The sequence below is a fragment of the Acanthaster planci genome, linkage group LG11, assembly GCF_054643075.1.
Source record: "Acanthaster planci isolate LZ-2023a linkage group LG11, COTS_SCS, whole genome shotgun sequence".
NCBI lineage: Eukaryota > Metazoa > Echinodermata > Asteroidea > Valvatida > Acanthasteridae > Acanthaster > Acanthaster planci.
Genome location: NC_141787.1, coordinates 13,212,877 through 13,234,520, shown reverse-complemented (window position 1 = coordinate 13,234,520; position 21,644 = coordinate 13,212,877). Strand labels below are relative to the sequence as shown.

The 21,644-nt window shown below is 43.9% G+C and overlaps 1 protein-coding gene and 1 long non-coding RNA gene across 2 annotated transcripts; one reads left to right on the top strand and one right to left on the bottom strand.

The window, feature by feature from the left end:
- Positions 1-4,636: 4,636 nt before the first annotated feature.
- On the top strand, positions 4,637-18,303 carry LOC147797481 (uncharacterized). Its single transcript, XR_015427190.1, has 3 exons — positions 4,637-4,812; positions 6,988-7,186; positions 17,554-18,303. It is a non-coding gene; the product is annotated as an uncharacterized LOC147797481 (long non-coding RNA).
- Positions 5,721-21,644, bottom strand: LOC110987673 (ubiquitin carboxyl-terminal hydrolase 20-like). Its single transcript, XM_087143336.1, has 25 exons — positions 21,491-21,644; positions 20,340-20,422; positions 19,875-19,928; positions 19,568-19,630; positions 18,917-19,107; positions 18,328-18,407; positions 17,860-17,929; positions 17,599-17,712; positions 17,148-17,226; positions 14,434-15,058; positions 13,777-13,868; positions 13,242-13,411; positions 12,566-12,636; positions 11,884-11,917; positions 11,738-11,783; positions 11,395-11,515; positions 10,988-11,053; positions 10,394-10,520; positions 10,054-10,117; positions 9,808-9,913; positions 9,104-9,185; positions 8,751-8,859; positions 8,262-8,367; positions 7,284-7,352; positions 5,721-7,157 (listed from the first exon to the last, which is right to left on the bottom strand). Exons 2-25 carry the CDS (start codon positions 20,415-20,417, stop codon positions 6,982-6,984), a joined length of 2,793 nt encoding a protein of 930 aa, XP_086999462.1. The 5' UTR covers positions 20,418-20,422; positions 21,491-21,644; the 3' UTR covers positions 5,721-6,981.

Here is a 21,644-nt window from a genome sequence, read left to right as displayed (position 1 = left end):
AGAAGTCTGGTTTTTTAAGGATTAGAAACAACTCAATAATTCTGTCCGACGATTCTGCATTACCGAGTGTGGGCTTTGTGTGAATTAAAAATGCCTCTCCAATGGAAAGAACCCCAAATCGTTAATCATCTAAGTTACCAATTCACAAGTGAATCTGCGTCGAAGAAATTAGTTACCGTCTTTGGATTGGATGCTTTCCTGGACCGAGAAGCGACAAACCCATCATTCCTGAAATGCTTTCCCTTTGATATTCGGAGGGGATTGGGTTTTTTAGAGTTAAATTCAATGATGGTTCAGAAAGGGGGGGTCACTAATGACCTGTTGATCAAGCAATGGGGACTGCTCTGTATTGACGGAGCACACGAGAAGCCATCCGTCGGTATTCCTGCTCAGACTTGCTGCACAATTATAAGAAGTGCTCCTGAGGGACTCGGGGTGGGCGGTGGACCCTATTTTCTCGGCCTCTGCAGAGGGTATATCTCCGTAAACAGCAAGAGTGCTTCTTTTTTACAGGCTTTATTGTGCTCATCCAACTGAGGAATCGGCAGTACAAAACACGGGTTTCATTTGAGAGTCTGCCCAGAGAATGCGAGCCTCAGTTTTCTGAATGTTTTATTAGCGCGGAATGAAAGGTTTGGCCTGCGGGTTCCAGCACGCGGACGGCCCCGTAATTTCCACCTCGCCGGCGCGGTGAATGGGACCAATGGAGCAGGGCAGGGTTGTTTGGAGGAATTAAGGGATAAACGCCATTGTTGGGGATCACCGTTTCATTGTCCGGTGTCCGACAACAGATCGATTCTCGACAGACGAATGTGCTAGGGAGATGGGGGTTTGCTTGGGTTGGATGCCGGCCATTCTGTTTGTCTCCCATCCAGTCAAGCTAAAGCTCATTGAGTGGGGATTTTTTTTTATAGTGTTTTCTGGAATGAAAGCATCAGTTTTATGCATCGGTCGAATGGTTCTGACGGGGAAGAATTCCGCTCTATTTACGCAAACACAAATAGGCTTTCAGAACACGTGCACCGGAGAGACGGAAAGAAAAGTTACAGCGTGGCAGACAGTCCATTCCCCTGGCACCGGGCACGCCCCGGTAAGAATACCGGGGCTGTGTCTCCCACCTCTCGGCTGGCACCAGGGATCGGCTCAGGGGCTCCCGAGATGTAAGCGCTAAATGACCAAAGTTGGTGATTGTTTCTCTTGTAACCAACTCCTCGTCTCAGTTAGGCCCATACATCACTTGTGGTCACTCAGTTGGTGTCGTGTGTGGGCGAACCGATCTGACCACTCGCCCAGAAGCATTCGAGTTTCAAACCAAAGAACCTGTTAGAGACTACTTGTGAGTGCGATTCAGCTTGCGAGCGAGGATGGCGACTTAAAAATGGCCTTCAGCTTAAGCTGGTAAGATACTACATCCATCTAGGTTTATAATTTTGTAGGTTCATATTTTGAAATGGACGGGCCCATTATTAGAGTCCTAATTAATGCCTACATTAGATTCCATTGGAAGCATTCCGTGTGTCTTCCTCCATGGTCCATCACACGTTTTTGAGTGTCACAACACAATTTTCAAAAGGTATGCCTGTTAATATTTTGTTTATTTAAATATTTTTTGAATGGGAGTTCAGCAAAAAATGGGGATTCAGTTTTATGAAAATCGAAAATTGTGATGATTTCTAATTTTCTTCGAAGATACTACCAAGCAGTGGTCTATTAAATTTTAAGGACGTGTTTAGTGTGTTTTTGCTAATAGGCGTGGCCTTCTCCATGATGGTGCTTCGTGGGATAATTATCCAGGGAACAGTGAACTCAACGGGCGTTAATTTTAAGCTCGGAAGAAAGTTTTCAGCGGAGAATCTGCGCGCAGCTTGATCATTCGTTTACCATTCATGTCTGCTCAATGGTTTCCAGCAGGCTTATCCCCTGATTAGCACCTCCAATTGGTTACAACCTAAAGAAATAGAAATAAAATCGAGTTGTGGCTTAAAACTGTCGCTTGTTTTTATGTGCTTCACTGACGAAAGTCTATTTTCATTTCAGTCGAAATCGGGCCATCTGCGGTATCTGTTATGCAGTGGCGTAGCCACGGGGGCGGGGTCTGGCTGGCACGTGCCCCGCCCCCCAATTCCCGGTGCCCCTCACTGAAAAGGATGAATGGATATTTAAAAGGCTAACAAAAACTTTCCCCCAAAAAAACCACACCACTGAAAGCTGGTGGCCCCCATAAGATGCTGGTGCCCCCTTTGTGCCCCCTCGTAAAATCCTAGCTATGCCACTGCTGTTATGTATTTTTGAGGATTTTCATTGCTTTTATCAGTGATACTGCTTCGAGTCTCAAAAAGTGGCGTAACGGGGGAGTAGAGTCAGGGCACGCCCCCGTCCTCTTCAAGGACATCGTACCATTGTTTCAAAAGATGTGACACATCAAGCATCAACACTTCAGAAACGGTACTTGTACCTTCCGGCCATTTGGAGGGCGAGTTCTTTTAGGGCTGAAAAACTTGAAGGGACAATATATTATCATTTCAGAAAAGAAATCCCGTTTCCACGCTACTGATCCAAAAGAGTCGAACATTCCATCGCTCTTTCCGACCACCCCTGCTAAAGACAGTCTGTTAAAACCTTTTCCATTGAAACAGAATCTTCCAGGATCATAGCGTCACATCTTCCAGCGTTTAAGCTGCTTAATCTCAGCAAAGAAAACGCAAAGCACCGTGGGTAGTAACCGAGCCGTTTTCCAATACATGTACTCGACTTGGACTCCATCGGGCTTCAACAGTTTTTTTACTTCTCAACTTTGAGGTTAAAAGCGCAACAGTAAGTCTAATAGTGCAACAAAACATCGAATAAGATGTAAAAAGAGCCAAAAATTACAGTATTTCAGTTAAAGTTAAACACTTAAGGCCCACAATTGAGGATTGGTTTCCTACATGAAGCCTGAAATGGAGCCGAATTGAGTATTGGAAAACGTGTACATGTATTTTCTTGCGCGAATGCGAGTGTCAACCATAGGAGGCCAACAAGAGACACATGTTCCCAGTGCACCATCCTAGCGATCACAGTCAAATTACGAAGCGTTATAGGCCGGAATGAGCAATATCGGTAGCGGGGGGAGGGGACATCTCCCTTCCACAGGCCTACACGTTTTGCGAGACCTACAATGGGGTGATGTTTAAAGGGTACAGTCCACTAATCCAAGCCCCGTTGAAAACAGTGTAAAATCAGCACTGTTCATGGCCCAATAACATGCACGCCAACATCCCTGAGATTTCTGAAACACAAATGAAATTCTTGTCTGGTCACTAATCTTTCAAGTTCTTTTCAATTTTTTGTGGGTTAACCAATTCATTTTTAATTACTCCCACAAAACAAAATCACCCCCCAAACAAAATCAAACTTTCTCGGGCACTTAGGACCATTTTGCAACCGTAGTTTTTAGCCATTCTGCTCTCATATGAAAGCTCAAAGACTCAGAGTTGATCCTGGCAAGGATTTACACAATCTCACCATTTTGGGGTCAAATAATCTCCTTTTTCAAAAGATACTGTGGGGGGGGGGGACTTTTAATGCTAATGAGCTGGCTAGAAACTCTCACTTGAATTAGTGGTCTGCACCCTTTATGAATCGGCCTTTTAATGGCTGATTGCTGATGGTCTACGGTCTCACAACTGAACCACCGTTGTGTGGCAACTGATGCATTCATTCGGGAAAGCTCAAATCTCAGACTGATGTTTGTTGCTGGAGTGTTTTGCGCCTATACAAGCACTGAAGCAGGGGGTTCTCCCTCTCAGGGTGACAGTGCATTATCAACAGCAGAGCTGAAACACTGTCAAAATGAACACACACCTGTAGGGAAGTCTGAATCCTCTAGGAAGGCTTGGATACTGGGATTTTGATAATAAATTTGCAAACCGTATCCATTGAAGCTGGAGAAGCAGTTTTGACGATTTCACTCTTGCAAATCGTTTTATTAAGTTGTCATCAAACGAAATGGGTCGGTGATTAATTGTTTATTAGCTTTGCAGAATCCAAAGGTTCTGTTTTCGACCAAGGACCTTATGGAAGATGGGAGATTTTCTGCCCATTTCTATTTGATAATCGGCGCGATACAGTGGAGGTAGTCATCGGAATAATTGTTCAGACAGTCGAAAGAAAGGACAAAAAGATCGCTCCTGAATTGCAGCATCGATGTACGGTCACGAGCCAAGGACTTGTGGAAGTTTATCTACAGTGATTGGACTGAATTTCCAGCCGTCTCTTCTTTTTTTTAGCGGTGTTCGCCCATGATTGTCCAAACGCAATTCTTGTAGTGGCAAAATCCAAGAACTGTGTATGGACATCAGTGGCTGACATTAGCAATACACCAAACGACCAAACTTCTGATTTGATTTTCGGGTGGTTTAATGAAGTTCCAACAAATATCGAGCGGGGTGAACTTCGAGCCTTCGATCTCAGGGCCCAAAGAGCTTTGTGGAGAGTCATGATATTTATTATAGACTATCGAACTGACAAACTCTTTACCGAAGGGATCTATTACCCGCTCTTTCAAGAAAATTGCATTCGATTCTGGTGCATGTGCCTAATCTACGAAAACGACGACTGGAGGTGCGGCACAAAACAGAAACAACGCGCGCAAGTTAAGAATAAACGAGAAAAAAGGGGAAAAGTCGACAAGGACAATACAGTTGCGAAGACGTAAAACCATGGAGGTAGAATCTCAATGGTAAAACCGAGCTAGAAAAGCGAAGAAAGCATTTGGTAAGGATTGATAAACACCGATACGGCCCGTACTGGAGAGGATAGCCAGGCTCTGCGGTAAATATATGTTTATTTAACTTTCCGTTTTACCCGACCTTTGCTACACCCTCCAACACTAGCAACAGCTTCGGGTTCAACATCGAAATGGAAAGCATTTTGGGCAGTGAATGTGTGGGGTTCCTTTGTACGTGTATAATTAATTTGGAAATATTTGGTATCAAGGACGGGCATAGAAGCAAATAGTCGGGGGGAGGGGTGGCAAACATTTGGGAGTTTTGTTTTGTAAATTTGTGTGGCCTTTTTTGAGGGCGGGTGAGGCTAAATCACTGGGACTTTTGACAAGCTTTGGAAAGGGAGATTTATAAACAGTTCTTAGGCCTACAAAAAATTATGGGCTCTTTGATTTCAGTGTCTCTTTTTTTGGGGGGGGATCGGCCAATGACTGTTATGAGATCTTCATGACCAGTTTGTCCATTTAATTTAATTACCGAATTTTGAAGTCTGCATTCTCAGGTTCTATTGCAATGCAATGTACAGAGTAACGTCCATCATAGTAGATTTGCCAGGTTCCTTATTTTGCCACTTGCTTTGAAAACCAATGAGACTTGACAACAGGTGGCAAACATAAGGTCTGTTTATTTCACATGGATCTGGATCTCGATCAGTGATCCTAACGCTGGTTCCCACCATCCACCAGGCAGGTTTTGGTGTCTGTAAACCAACAATGGATCACCAATCGTGATCCAGATCCATGTGGAATACGATCCCAGACGTTTAACAGTATTCCAACTTGTCATTTCGACTTCATTCGCTTGCTATCAACGACTCACTTAAAAAAGGGTTTTGCACCGAAATGCCTCAGGATTAAATATTGATTAACTAACGCACCAACTTGCAATATTTGTTTAAATGTTCTCCAATGCTCCCACAAAAGACATACATGTAGGATAAATTTCAATACCAAATCAGGTTCCGACACCGCTATTTATTGTTTTGTTCAACTGTAACTTACAGGTAAGTAGCATCAGGATTTTTCTGTGTACACTAATCTGTACCATTTTAAAATAAATAATTCCTGTCAACTCTGAAGCAATGAGATCCAACAAACACAAACAGTAACCACACAATGAAAGATAATAGCGTACACTTTAAATAAACTTACAACTGTCACAATTGACAATATGCATTTGGTAACGGACATATTCAGTACCCTCAAAGTCGAGTAATATCTGTAAGATGGTATAAATAATAACCAAATATTATTTAGGAATTGCTCATGATATATATTCGCATTTTACAAAAAAGCTAATAAAGACATTTTTAATCAAGTTTTTGACACCGCCATCACTCTCCGATATTCCATTTTAAATTTATCCAATATTTCCATCACAGCCTTAAGATCTCCATGAGTAGTTTGTGTCCATTTGTGGAAAAATAGTGAAAGTCCATTTATAATAAAACACTGTCTTCTCATTTCCTCGTGAATTCACTATCACCTTCCTACGGTCGCAAAAAGATTTCAATTTCTCCGTCAGAACCCAAATTGGTACGTGGACTGCATGAACCATTGTTCAGTTCAAATCCCAATCTTTTTGTGGTCTGAAACAAAATGTTGCCCGTACAGGTGCAGTGAGGTTCTTTGACTAACATAATAAAAGATGATTCTAATACATGTAGTTTGGCCACATCATCAGTGCAACTTTTAGATAATTCTTCTTTCTGTAAGCACTACGTGCACATAGTACGACTGCAAAACCTTTTATGCTGCAAGTGGACAAAATAAGTTCTTTTGATAATGATACTGTTTGAAGTAGTCATGGGGACGTTGTCTCACATTTGTACAACTGCCTGACCCCTGTGAAAATGTGTCGATTTGTACAACTGATGTTTAGAGGGCAAGAGATTAAGTTCTTGTCAATCCGAGGTGATTGATGGGTGTAAACAAAGTGGGCAGGGCAGCTAGGATGTACGGCGGGGGTTGTAGATTTGACCTGTCGGGACTGTTCATCCCGACACAGATTTGAAGTCTTCTCGTGCAAGGTGACTAAGTGAAGATGGTCCCCAGTGGGCGGAGCAGCTGAACTCCATTCATGGTTCTGCGTTGTGCATTAACAGAATGCTTGCTTCCATCGGGACTGGAATGCAAGCCGGCGTAGCAGCTTTTGGCCCCACAATTCGTGAGTTGCATAAAAGGTCTTCGTAATGTGTTTGCTGCATGTGTTTTTTTCACAGTCGAGATTGGGTGTCCTCCCGTGGGCTCGAACATTCCTCGTCGGAAGCAGCTGATTGGGTGTGGTCCATGTGGGAGGGGCGGTTTGGGTGGAGAAACACCTCGGGACCCCCGTCATAAATGGAGTGGAGGTAGTACCACATCTCCTTGGAGATCTGCCCACAATCAGCTCCTGGGGACAAGAAACGGGGGCATTTACATGTAGGTTTGCGCTTCCTAAAGTTCATGAGTAGTAAGCACCATTGATTCTTAACTTGCTTCCAGCAAGGACTCCAATAGGCAAGAAGTTACAGCTTACCATGTTTGAGGAGAGGTTGCCCCCCTTTCATGATTGCTATTGGCCGATTGTCAATGGGGCCTGGCGGATCTGTACAAGAAAGGAAAGCCATCAAATTGGGTGAAAGGCAATCACTCTGTTGCGCTTCATCTACTGATAAAAAAAACAAAAGTCCACTTTGTCTTTATCAGTAGTTAACCCCTTCCCGCCGGAAGGCGGCTATAGTCCGCCGTAAAAATTGAGATCCTCAGCCCGCATTTCAGCTATTATTCTCGGCCCACGCTCGAGCGAATATGGTGAAAGAAGGCAGACCCTGGCTCTTGTATATATGGTGAGTGGTCTTGGTGTGTAGCCCAGAAATGAAAAGACCGATTTTGCATCATAATCACCAGCTTCACACTAGTCCCCACTTTGAAAAGAGGCAACGGGAATGTGGAAGGGAGAGTAGAGCCGCATGCCACCGAACAATCAGCCTTTTCACTGTGTAATTCAAAGCGTGCAGAGCACGCAGGGCCACAAACCGAGAATTTGTGGTTTGGCAGGTGGCCTTCGTGGCCGAATGAGGCTGGAATTCTTGGAGTCGGCTTTCGGGAAGAAATTCCCGTCGTCAAGGGGTTAAATTAATGCAATTGAACTGGCAAAACAACAATAACAACAGAATGTTTTCTGCCTCTATCTGTGTGCAGAGAAACGGCCATGGGAAGAGATCATGGAAACTCATGTCATCAGTTTTGCTCGTATTAAATGTCAAGTTTAACCCAGTTTCCAAGAGACCAAGAGAGTGTTACGATTGTGAATATTTATGAATCAGTTTCACTATTAAAATATTTCAATTGATAGTCATACTTTGTCAGCGTTTGTCAGACGTTGGATTAGAGAAACACGAGCCCCTTCTTGTCCTAAACCACTGTCATTTGCCAACCTGGCAAAACTTCAGGGGATTCAATACTGAAGTAATTGGAGAAGTAATCCCTGAGATGTTACTGTGGGTCACTGTACCTCTCTGCTTGGCTTTGACGAAGTTCTCCCATGTCTTGAACCAGGCCAGGCTGATGCAGCAGATGACAGAATCCGGGGAATCATCCTGGGAGAAGGCTTCGTTAAGCTGTTTGAACGGAATCAGAAATGTTGAATCTAACAAGGTGCAGGCAGTAGATAAATGAAAAAGTGGAAAGCAGTGCGCTCTGGTGTAGCAATCAAGTCAGATTAAAATACTTGGGTATATGTGGGTGATTTTGGACTGCTTGCAGTGATTATCATGTAACTGTTGTGTCCCTAAGTAAGGCACTCGACCACAATTGTTTCACACTATGAAACAGTTGTCAGAATACCTTTGAAGGCTTAGATCATTCCATAAACTTCAATGCCCTTATTGTAAACTGCAGGCTGAGATTTGCTTTTAAGCCCGATGGTCAGGGGTAGCCAGTTTGACAGGATGCTTCCAAGAATGACTGCTGACATGCTAAATAACTGCTTTTTCCTTCTTACCCTGATGAACGTTTCCATTTCCTCCTTTCGTCTTCTCTCGATCAGCTCGGCCTCAGCTTGGCAAGTGGAACACCCATACAGGTGGTTCACTGCTGGACCGCCACCATACCTTGATTCATACAAATCAGTCAAATGAGCAACCACTCCAGTGGACAAATCACTTCAATCGAACAAATTCATCACTGATGGTAATCATTTCAATCAATAACCAAATACTCGGTATTAATCATCAATCAAATCATTCTACAGATGAGAAAGCACTCAACTCTACCCAATCGATCTACTCCAGTCCAAGAAACAAGTAATCAGTCAACTAGTCATACTGATAGAGATGATCCAATGATCCGACTGACCTCTGATGGAGGTGTTCCCACACTGGCTGGGGCACCTTCAGCACAAGCTGGTCCACATAAGAAGCCTTGCTGGGCGGCACACCTGAAGAGAAGGAAACAACATTCAACTTTAGAGGGTTTGCGGTGGCACCATGTGACTACCTCATGTGGGAAGATGTGTGGTTGCGAAAGAACCGGTTGAGTGGAAACAACATTTCACTTAATGATAACTTTACTTAATGCACAGCATAGCTTGCGTTCAGCTGTAGAGCGGGTTTCACAGTTGTGCCTCAGGGGGCAAAGCCTGGAGAACAGGAGTTTAAACTTCATCTTCATACTGTCTTCTGTGGCAGACTTTAAGTAAGAAGATGGTCGGTCTATCAAGGCAGGCACTTGACTTTGATAAACTCTGAGGCAGGGTCGGTGTCGTTTGAGTATTTAAAAATATACACACTGATACAGCATGCCGTGTCTCTGCTTGCTGTTGAGCTCAGGGAAGGCAAAATCACCATCATGGACAGCAACCAATGAAGTCTCAGAGGTTGTGAGGACATGGTCCTCAGTCAGTGAGGTCAGGTCTGACATGAGGCTGGGTCAGCAGCAGTCTCTAGAATGGGTAACAAGACCATCGACCCAAGTGAAAGAGAGCACATTTTTTTTCCCCCTGCACAGAGTATTTCTGCACTGTGCATTTCGTCAGATTTTACTTGACAGCTGTTGCGTACCTCCATGCTTGCACAAGAAGTCATTGTTGGAGATGGGGCCGGGCTCAACAAAGCTGTTGAACTTGTTGAGCCACTGAAGCGACACATAGAAGTGCAGAAAGCTCGGCTGCATAACAAAGACGGATTCAATTTGGAAAAAAAAATAATGAGCTAAATCACTTCCCAAACTTTGCAAACAATGCTGATGTCTTGTAAATCAACCCGATCTTTCAGTTTATGTGAGTAATCTACGCAACTGACACCTACCTCATGTTGGTCACACAAGTCGGACACTTTTTGTCTCTCTTTAACCGCATCTTCGGACACCTTCCTATATCAAAACAAAAATGTCAGCAAAACTTTTAGCCCGTGAAGATCCGCCTATTAAAAAACACACTCCTGAGGTGAGAAGATTCTGAATCTTTGAGGGTGAGAGGATCACCGAAAGGAAAAGTACGTCAAACAGTTCAAAACTCTGACAACCTACGACATGAAGACAAAAACTCGAGCAAGCAGAAAATTCTTAATGCTACAAGCGTTTACAGCTCTCACTTTATTACTCCACAGCGTCATGGGAAGTATAAATTTGCGGGTGAAATCCACTTACTTGTAGAAGAGGACATAAGCCTCACAGTTGGCTACTTGCTCGTCGCTGACCTCCGTGACGTACATGTCATCATACTCGTACCACTGACCGTTCAACCAGTTCTGACCGTAGCACGTGTAGTGACCACCTAGTGGAAGGAGAGAAATCAAGTTTTGATCTTTGGAGTAAGAGGACAGCAGAGGAACCTGACTAGGTCTTCCAACAGGACACACAGACAAGAGGACGGAAGTGCTTCCATGTCCCCGAGCTAGACACTCTGTTGCAATTGCGTCTCCCTGACTGAGAGTAAACGTGCACCAGTGAAGCAAGATTGTTCACACTCAGTTGAAATCTGTTTTCAAGCACACTTCATGCCTTTTGGGCACACAAACTAGTACGTGCTCACACCACATGTCCTTGATCAACTCCAAGTTTCCACCAAAGGCCTCTCATCCATCACAGTTTTAAGTGGTACCGGGAATGCCCGCATGCCAGGCACTGAGGGATGACGGGCAATAAATCACAACACCATCATTTCAGTGTTTCTAATATTGAACATAATGAACTATTTATTCAGAAGCCATTCACTGCAAGATGGGTTTGGATGTGACTTACCTCCTGCTGTTCCATGGTGACAGATTACTGCCGTCAAATCATACATGTAGCACTGGTTGTTACATTCTGTGGTCAGTCAATAGGGGAACAAATTTGGCAAAGAGGACTGTTGACTACAATCATAAATGTTAACTCTAGTTTCTTGGGAATTTTCGCTCAGAGCTTGTCCTATCTTCCACTGTGCAAAAAAAAGCCAATGCCATCTTCTTTGAACTTTCAGAGGATGTCAGCGTTCCAGAAAAATAAAAGTGCCTGGAATAGTAAACTTTCTAAAACCTGCAAAATTCCTCAACACTTGACGGATTTTAAAGGATCAATCACAGTTTGGATGAAAGTAGAGGCGATTATCAGGAAGTCTGGATGCAAGGGTTGAGATCACGGGTAACAGGTGGAAGCTCCATGCCTACCTTTGGCAAGGTATGGTGACATGTCCAGTCCTTCCATGGGGAAGGAGACGTAACTGTTGATCTTTGACGAGTAGGACGACATAGACTCGTGACGGAACCGCTTCAAATGGACACATAAAACCTAAAACAGCCGAAAACTCAAGTCGCTGAAAAGGTGGAAAGCGAAAGTAATCTGGACGCATAATTTTACTGAATCCAATTAAAACAACATCCACTCCAGAGCCACTTTACAGCAAGATTGTCTGCACATTGTAAAAGTATTGTCCTTCAAGAAGACTTTACCAAAATCCAGTACCTTCCTGTCTTTGCAATAGTTATCTAGATCATATTGATTTAGTCTTACCTCTGGTAGTTCCAGAACTTGGGAGAACTTTACTCCATTGCGCAGCCTATGACAAGAAGAGGGGAAAAGAAGCAAGTGATGACGTTGATTTGATCAGAAAACACGTGTCCGGGAAACTTTGGAATTAATTTGTTTCAGTTACTTACTTTTTGCATTTGTCACAGCTATACATGTTGTCCCCTGCAATGAAAGGGAAAAGCCCTGTAATTAGCAAACGGGGACAGGCTACTTTCTTTCGATATGACATTTTACTACGGATGTCAACAATTTCATTTCCCTGGTCACAACGCCACCTTCTCTCACACCATCGATGCCTTCAAAGCAACTGAAAATGTTTTGCCAGGAGTTTCCTGCAGGCTTTACGCAAGGGCTACAGTGCTGAACCCCCCCCCCTTTTAATCGTCTGTAATCCTCTCCCTGTTTCACAAATAGAACAGCCACAAATCAAAGACGTCTTGGATTGGTGTTTTGGGGCATTTCAAAATTCACCAGATGGCGGAATTTGACGTCCTTAAACAAATTTTTGCCCCTGGACACCGCTAGTCTGCAGATCTGTCAGCCCCGAGCTGAAATGCACCCCCAATCGGCGAAAGAAAGACTGGTGGTTACAAGCGGGTTCTTGCACGTGTTCTGTGTGTATGCAAAGACCAAGCACGCCGGAATAAATTAGTTACGTGCGCTCAGCGTGCTCCGCATCAAACGCGCATATAATTGCTCTCTTTTGTTCCACTCGGAGAGGATTGCGTTTTCAAACCCCCTCCTGATAATCACCAGCACAATGCTTTTGCCACTGTTTGCCGACAGTCAAAGCGCTGGATTTTCTCTCACCTTTGAGATCATCAGCAGAAAAGAACGCTGCCAGGCAATTGTCCAGGGTGACATTTGGGCCCCATATCCACCTGCAACATGTAAAGGAAACATTAAGACCCCCTCAGGGGTGTATGAAATTGGAGGATTTGGGACTGTCAGGGTTAAGACAACTTTAAGACCAAAACAAATGTACTGTTTCTGAAGGCTTAACTCCAAAAGTTGCCATCATTCCAGACAACATGTGGGACTTGCAGATCCACTGAGCACAGTGATGCTGTCACTGGTTATTTGTAGTGGCCCCCACCAATGGTGGCAAGTATTGTAATAACAACTGCATTGTACAGATGGAGCCACTGTTGTGAGACAGTAAATCTGTCCAAAACCGAACAAAACGCTTTCCTTCACTAAAGGGGGTCATTGCACTTCTCTATATGAGCTGTACACTAATGTGGATATGAACATAACCGTCACAGCACGGGCATTTCTTTGCTGGGAGCCTTCCTAAATCCTCAAATTTCCTCCAATGTGCAGGAGCCTAACAGCACACTGTGTGACACAACCTCGCACGGTACATCGATCCAACAAAAAAAAAAACGACAGCTGAGCACCACATTTCTCAGTGGAACGAAATCCAGCCCAAACCTCTTGGCGGATTTGGAAGGATCTGGGAAGAGTCGGAATTCAATTCACCCACCCTGTGAACCAGCTGTAGAACCAGGAGATCCAGCCCTGCTTGCCGTAGGTGTCAGAGCATGGCGTGACACCCTTGGCTAGCAGGTTGTGCGACTTGTGGATCCTGGCCAGGTCCTCCTTGCCCGGGATGGGAAGGGATAGGTCTTGGAATGTCTCCTTACGAGTTGAGATCTGCCAAAAGTAATTCAACATTTTGTCAAATTTGATTATGACAGGTTTCTATTAGTTACCTTACAGATCTTAGTATGTTCGCATATTTTTAAGTATGAAAAAATGTGTCAGCCTGTTTGTTTCTCGTGTCATCAAGACACTGTTGGAACTTTAAAAAAATGACCCACTACTCCAAAGCAGGTGTTTCTTTCTAACACTGCAAAACCAGGCCCAATTCTACAGTGCTGGTCAAAAAAATGTATTGTCAAAGAGTTTGAAACCAATATTCACATTGGCAAATCAAGATTTTGCTTGTGAGAGCAGATCAAATGCGTCAGAATTGAAGAACGAGAAAAGAGTTCTGGATTTGTTCAGTTTTGTCTTACTGTGTCACAGGTGAGACACTGCACTGAGCTGAGGATCTTGCCATCAAAGACGTCCGACACGATACTGCGGTACTTTGGGATCAGCTTCTTACCTGAACAAAATAGGGGGTAACACAGACGTATGCTTAAAACCTTGTATGCTTCCAAGCCCAAGTCCTTCACAAGTGGCTGCGGTTGGGTGTATGCATGAGTCTATGGATGGTGGCTAAAGCCACTAACCATTAGCTTTCATGGACATGTGTGTTATTTCACCCCACAAGTCACAACTTTCAGACACAATCTAGTTTCCAGTATTGACTTATTCCATGGCTCCCTGAATCTCTGAGGGAACCTTTTCAGAAATTTGAACAATCCTGTTCCTTTTGTAATGCTCTGCTTAGAATTGAGGTTCACTGCCGATGAGATCAAGCAGCATATCTGAAGGTATTCATAGCGAGACACCCTGAGTTAGCATGCAGTAACATAGTCAAACCGAATCATTCCAGAGCATGGACTTCACCAAACTGATATCTAAGCGAAGGCTACAGTATATGATGAGTACCAGAATCTCAAGAAAAGCAATCCCTTTTATTGTTTGGTTTCATGCAGATAATTTCTAACTGTGAACAAAGGAAATTTCTGGACACTTTTTGACACTGTTTGGGTGATGTGGCCTACCTCTGTTTGCATCAGCTACCCTAAGTGCTACCTCCTCGTGACTGGGGCTTCGGACTATCTTCCCATGACTTCCGACCTTGTAGGGTCTCTTCTCCTCAGGCTGCCCGCCTCCAGGTTCCTCTAAGTCTCCGTCCTCATCCTGGGCCTCGTTACAGGGCTCTTTTGTCGTCTCACTCTCATCCACGTCTTTCTCCGGAGCATCCTTCTCCCGATCCTCCTTGCTGCGCACATGCCTCGAGGCATTCCCCCTCCGTGCCATGGTCTCCCGGACTGGCGCGTCCCCAGATTCCCCCGCCTGGGGGAAATCTGCGTCGGACTCCGACGGGCGCCGCTTCCAGCTGCGCCTGTTCTTGTCCGCATGACGGGGTGGGGAGGGCGAGGCCTCGTCCGACGTCAGGCTGGTGTTCTCGCTGGCAACACCACCGCTGGTGTTATCCGGCGGGCCCCCGTACTCCCCGTCTGAGTGACAGAGGGAGTCGTGGGAGCGTGCCTGGCGGGGCCGCTCTCTTGCCGTGGCAGCGTCGGGCTCATCCCCGCCTGAGGGGTTGTCATTCTGGTCCAGGAGGGGCTCCTTGAGCTCGTCATGTAGTCTGTCCATGAAGCAGCGTAAGAATTCCTGTGTGTCCTGTCCAATCAACCAGAATGTTAAACTCAGGCTGTGTCTCAAACAAGCCTCCAGAGCTATGGATATGACTAAGGGCTGCATCCGAATCCGTTGGCTAGAGCTAGGTCTAGGTCTTTACTCCATTGGAAATATGCAGAGACGTGCAGACAGTAGACCTAGCCGTAGCTCTGGAAGCCCATTTCGGACACGGCCTATGTTGAACCACTGGTCAATTTGCCTGGTGCCCAGAATACATTTTGTGTACAGGTTACCATGGAAAATCAATCAGTGATTGACTACTGGTCCAATTTGGCCTATGCCTAATAACAGCAACTGCCAATGTGTCCGCAACCAGAAATGACCCAGACCTGGCCTGAGACACAAGATTCCAGCACAGTCTCAAACTCTTCCGATTTCAATTCATAAATGCTGCAGCCACTTGGTCGACTGTTGATGAAAATTGTAGACCCCCATTTCTGTGGCACAACCTTGCACACCTGTCGCAAATCGTGGTGTCTAAGACCTTAGATAAGGATTCCCCATTAGCCCCAAATTAACTGTACAACGTCAAAGGCCTGGTCAGCCATCAGCACATCACAGTCCATTCCATATTGTTGCCATCAACAGTACAAACACAATTAACATGCGACTAGGCAGTGGTATAACAAGAATGCAGTACAATGTTGTACCAAGGTCCTTGCTATTGGGTCATTCCATGAGATTGAGGCACTATTTGGGTTCCGTAAAAATGAACAGCTATTTCCCTGCATGTAGATTCCAAATCGACACTGTTATATATGTACATCTTGCAAGGCTGAATACAGAGGTGTGTGTTATTCTTACAGAGTAAATGACCTACTCTACAGGTCATGACAGACGGTAAAAGGTACCCATGTTATAAGGACACTGTCACATATTATGCCCAAACCTCATGGAATGACCCTATTATGTCTACGTGTAGGGTCAAGTGTCATGTGGTTGAACTATTAGACCAGGAGCAACCAATAACAGAGTTACATTATGAGGTACCAAGCTGAGTTGACTTCAGAACTACCTACTGATGACAGCTACTGAATTAGGAAATTTTATTGGTCAGGTGATTGGGTGTATTAACAGACTATATAATTGTCAGTGCATCTTAAGGACCTTAATCATGATGCTGCTATATTTGTCTTGTTACCTGTAAACCCATTGGCATTACATGTAGTTATACAAATTTACATGCTGATAAAAGGGAACAGATTATTTTCCTTCCAGCCTCAGTTTCGCTGTGTTACATTGAATGGTACAAAAGCAAGATGGCTGCCCCATGATAGAGGTCTCTTTCTGAGCAAGCCATTTTTGATCTAGTTCTTTGCATCTGTGCTCTAAATATCCTACTCAAAAATATCCTACTCAAAAATATCCTACTCAAAAATATCCTACTCAAAAATATTCTACTCAAAAATATCCTACTCCAAAAAGTTAAGGACCACTTTTTTCTTCACTTGTAATTTTTTTCCAAGCAATGAGTGGGGTCTTGGTCTTTCAATTTTTGTTTGTCTAGACTGTGTTCTCATTGAAACAAAAAAAAAAGATTCAAAACATCAAATGCACATTTTCAGCAGTAAAATATCTCGCATAAAAAAGTACACACACAAAAAAAGCGGTCCTTAACATTTTTCGAGTAGTGTATTTAATTGTTGAATGGGATGGTATCAGACTATTTTGGGATTTTTGTGGGTTCCAAGCCTCACTTTCATTTTCTGACATCTTGCATAAAACAGTTTTATCTCAAATCATTCATCGGAGTGGAAAGGTTATGCTGTTGAATCTCATAAAACACTGCAGGGACCAGACAAGTTACTGAACATGGCTTTGTCACAAGTGCAGTGGCAAACAAACAAAGACATAAGAATTCAAGAAATTGGGATTCTTGAAATGGGTTCTTTATAACCGTATTTTGCTGTAACAGTGTTCTTTACGACGAGAGTCGACTGTAATTTGTCAGGAAATTTCATTTTCTCCCTTCACTGATGCCCTCAAGTTCACCAAATGGAAAGTTAACTTTGCTGTCAATTTCAATATGGCCAACTTAAGAATACAGTTCATGTTGAGCCTGCCGTCTCACCTGCTGCATGAAGCCTTTGAACATGGGGAACACAGAACGGATGCTGTTGATGAGACTGGACGGCGTCAGGTAGCTGGGTCTGCAGGAACACAATCAGATCAACCTGTTTCCAGAAAGTCTCAAGACCAGAAATGACATTTCTAGTCTCTCTCTCGCGTGAATTACAAGAAGACACGTGAAAAATAATACAAGTTTGCTGTGTGAGTTACGAAACTGTGAACGCCACAGTATATACAAAGAGTTACTAGACAAAGCAGATAGACATGGAGCACTTCTCAACAAAGAATGTTCTCAACTAGGGGAAGTATGAACTAAAAAAAATGAATGAGTAAGTTTCTGAGGTTTAACAAAATGCCCACGAACAAGAAAAGTACAACTGTTTTGGATTTGCTTGTTTTTTTTATAGGACTGGAGAAGACAGAGATTGCATCATCTTGAAAAGCTGTCTTGCCTCCTCTTGCCCCAGATCTCCTCTACCAGCTTCTGGTAGCTCTTGGCCAGGTAAGGTCTCTTTTCCGTCTTGACAAAGCTGCTGCACTCCAAGAAGAAATGGGTGAACGCTGGGCTGTGGAGACCAAAGCATAATATCAAGGAGAACATTGTTACCGTAAGCAGACTCCCGAAGAAATTGGAGATACAAAATTTTGGGCAACAAGTGATTAATGCATCTTACCAGCCTAGGAGAAAAAACAATAAGAGAAACACAACTTACCAATTTGATAGCGCCTGGATACCAGCGCTTATGTAGCATGTGTTACCCAGGTTTCGAAGCCCTGTTAAACCTGAAAGATTGAAAAAAAAAATGCAAGTATTTTCTATCAGCTACCAAGACTGTATCCAACTTAATGTTTAAACGATAAAATTTGAATGAGCCACTTCGGTGTTCTGACAGCGCATGCCCAATATGAGGTCATTCAGGAACAGCTACTGTCACGCGCACAATAGTTTGTCTTATCAGCGCAGTCAAACACTGACTCGCGCACGCTTTGTTGCCAAAAGACTTCGGTTTTAGAAATACCGAACTGGCCCATGCCAGATTATGTAGCCTCATTTACAATTTATCTAGTGTTATTTATATATCCGATCTTTTCATGCGACGGCTGTTCATTTAGAAACCGATTTAATAAACTGGGGGATTCGTTCTTGATCGTCTCAAGTGGGGTTCTCGACTCTGCCTCACCTCTGGGCTTGTGATCCTTGTTGAAAAACTCATCCATGGCCTGAGTCACGGGTGAATCAAGGGGCAGCAAAGATGGACCTCTGCCAAGACAGAAACAACACAGTTACTCATGTTACTTTAAAAAAACCTGTTTTGCCTGTCCTTGTGATATCCTCAAGTAACATATTACAAGATTTCCCCATCAAGAGTTGTAGAACAGCGGTAATTTACCCTGAAAGGGCTCAGCCTACAACAGCACTTTAGAAGTATGTAGTTTTGTTTTCAAGTGACAGTTTTCATTACTAGTGTTAGAGTTTTTAGGCTGTTACTTTTCTAGACCCAAGATGGGAAGTGGTTTGATGCTATAGCCCAAAGCAGGTTTGCTGACACAGCCAAAAGTATCCACTAAAATTTCAAGTTGGCCGATGGCGTTAACTTTTATTTCAAGGTTTGCCCTTTACTGATGCAACAGTACAAGTTGAGGGTTGTCAATGAAGGTTGGAGCTTGTTGCTTGGGGCGCAGCTGCACCATGCCCCGGAATGAACAATTTACATGACAAAAGGACGAGTACTGACAAGTCGCAGGTTAGATAAAAGCCTAGACACTCACTTAGGTGGCAGGTCCCTCACAATGCGCTGGTGGGCCACGCGTTGCACCTCTCTCTCCACAACCATGCGGTGGCGCTGTGTGACCTCCACTGTGCCCTCTCTGATGACGCAGTCTGGGAAGGCTTCCTCTTCGCAAGCAGAGCACCACACCCTCAGGGAGAGAAGGTTAAGGTTGAGGGGATGGTCCATGTTCTGCACACAAACCGGACAGACAACATCTTGCGTCAAGGACTGCTTAGATAACTTCCCAAAACTCAGAACATTTCCTTTCACGAACTCTGCAAGTTCCCTTGTGGAACTGCATCAGAGAATGAGTGAAGTGCAGTGACCAAAAGCACTGACCCACTGGAACGAGCAATGCACTCACTGGAACATTGAGAAGCATTCCAACTTTTGAGACAGTCCCTGAGAAGACTTATTAGGTAGCACTCGATATGTGAATGGAAACTTCATGTGTTTCATGACTTCAACACTGACCCCCAGAACCGCTCAACTACACACATCTGGCAGCCATGTTGAGGGGTCAGTGACAACATGTAACCTAAAGGCATCAAGACTGGGGAGCTTGTGAAAAGTCCAACCTGTACTGGATGAAATATGTCGCATTACACTTAAAGTTTAAACCCAACATAAAGGGGAGATCTCACGTTACCTTGGAGTGTTCCGAGCTGTGATCATGGAATGATTCACCACAACCAACATATCCACAATTCTCCTGTACCAAAGGAAAATTAAAAACAAAAAACAAGTGAAATTACATTGCTCATTAGCAAAAGCCATTTTTACGTCAACTTTAAAACACTTCATCTGGTGACCACCAGCAACAGGAATTCCAAGGACATGAAGAACTATGAGGTTGGATTTCAGTCTAACAAAGAATTAAGCTTTTTTTGTAAGTTTTAACTCAATGCTTATTCGGCTAGTTATCGAGAGGATATCTAAGATGAGGGTCACCTTACCGTGAGGCACATCCATAAGTTGGGTCCCACGGCATCACAGGAGTTGCAGCGTCCCTGTCAAGGAGAGAGTGCAAAAGTTAGTCTGCCGTCAAGAATTACGCCAGATTGAAACTTGAAGTGCACTTTTCATCTCCCGACAAAATCCGACCAACCTGGTTGACTCATCAGTAAACAGACTGTACAATATTTCTGCAGGTTCGGGAGGGGTTACTTTACCTGATATAAACACCTGTTACCATTCAAGCCCAGTTCTATCACACTGTGAAATATCTAAGCGCTTCAGTTACTACACACAATTTCAAAAACTACATCGATAATTTACGCAGTCTGTCTGTAATTCCAAGGGGGCTGACGCAGCTGTAGGCATTAAAAGATGTGCTATGGCTTCCATGGAAATTACTGCTTTGTATTTATGAGGTTAACATGGTCAGGATCAGTAGGGTAGCTTGGAAGTTTCCAGTTTACCTGGGAACGTTGTCGTAGGTCCTCTTCATGGAAAAGTGCTGTCCTGACCGCGTGCGGACACTCTCTGTTTCGATCCATTGTGTCTGCATGCCAATGTAACGATGGGAGATGTTCATAACGAGTATGACATATCAACCACTGTATCCCCGATAAGAAAGTTCTCCTTTGTGGAGTGGCAAATCTAGATAGTCCTGTTTTCAATTTTTCCTTTTATCCTGTTTATAAGTGTGATGTCACTTCAGTTCAAACCACGCCTACTGCACATGGAACTAAATGGAACTAGACGACAACGCGCAACTTGAATGCTCAAGCAATGGAAGTTTGAATGGAAATCAGCGGTGCGAGCGCATGTACATGTATGAAGAAGTCACTCATGAACCAGATTATTGAGCCCTTAATGTCCCTTTAATAGACTGATTGTGCCCGCTAAGTCAGGTGACATATAGTAGGTATAAACTATCATTCAACGAAAATGGCTTCCTCCCAAATTCTGCTGATTTGTGGTATACATGTAGCACTTAGCACTTGACCCCTCATCGTCTCGACGGCTGTTCCATGTTAAGACATGTCTAAACTGCTGCCAAAGTTTTGGAAGAGCCTGTTGGTACATATATCTTATCGCTCAGTCTGTGTATTGGATATGTCTCGAGATGGAACAGCCGTAGGGACGATGAGAAGTCAAGTGACGTAATGTTCAACGACCTCATTGTAAAGATGGCGACCATGAGAGCGAGCCCGCGAGATTGAATGGGTGAAGGCAAAAAGACTGGAAAATACTAGAACGTGAGAAATCATTCAATAAATGGCACTAAGAAAGCGGAAACGCTAAGGATCATCTCTGTGTGCAAAAGAAATTGTGACCACGATGATAAAATGGTACGCCGAAAATGTTCAGTACGCTGACATGAAATTGCGCATACGGATGTGTGGCTAAGGATGGAGCGGGAGTGAGAGTCCGTGTAACACTAGTGGGGCAACTCCTTTGCCAAGCCTCAAGTGCAATAAATGGAAAAACCTCCGACCTGGTTAACAATTAACCATGCATGTTAACAAACCTTCCGTAACACCGCCAAAGTAAACACAGTCCATTTTCTGTACACAGTGAAACAATTTCTCAAAATTTCGTTTCATCTAATTCTGGGAAGTCTTACCTCAGTCTGTGGAAGTGTGATCTGTGATTTTTATGGCGTTACGCACTGTAAGGAAAATAATTCAAGCCGACCGTTTGTTGCTGTGTCACGTACGTGCATGAAGGCTAAAATTTAATGCAACTCAATCAAATCGCGGGGTGTTCAAGACCGCCCT

Coding starts and splice junctions, on each gene's coding strand:
- LOC110987673 (XM_087143336.1), bottom strand. CDS start 20,417: ATGGATCGAAACAGAGAGTGTCCGCACGCGGTCAGGACAGCACTTTTC. Junction 17,227..17,598: donor GAGATCTGGGGCAAGAGGAG/GCAAGACAGCTT, acceptor GTGTTCCTGCAG/ACCCAGCTACCTGACGCCGT. Junction 7,353..8,261: donor CGTCAAAGCCAAGCAGAGAG/GTACAGTGACCC, acceptor TTTCTTGTACAG/ATCCGCCAGGCCCCATTGAC.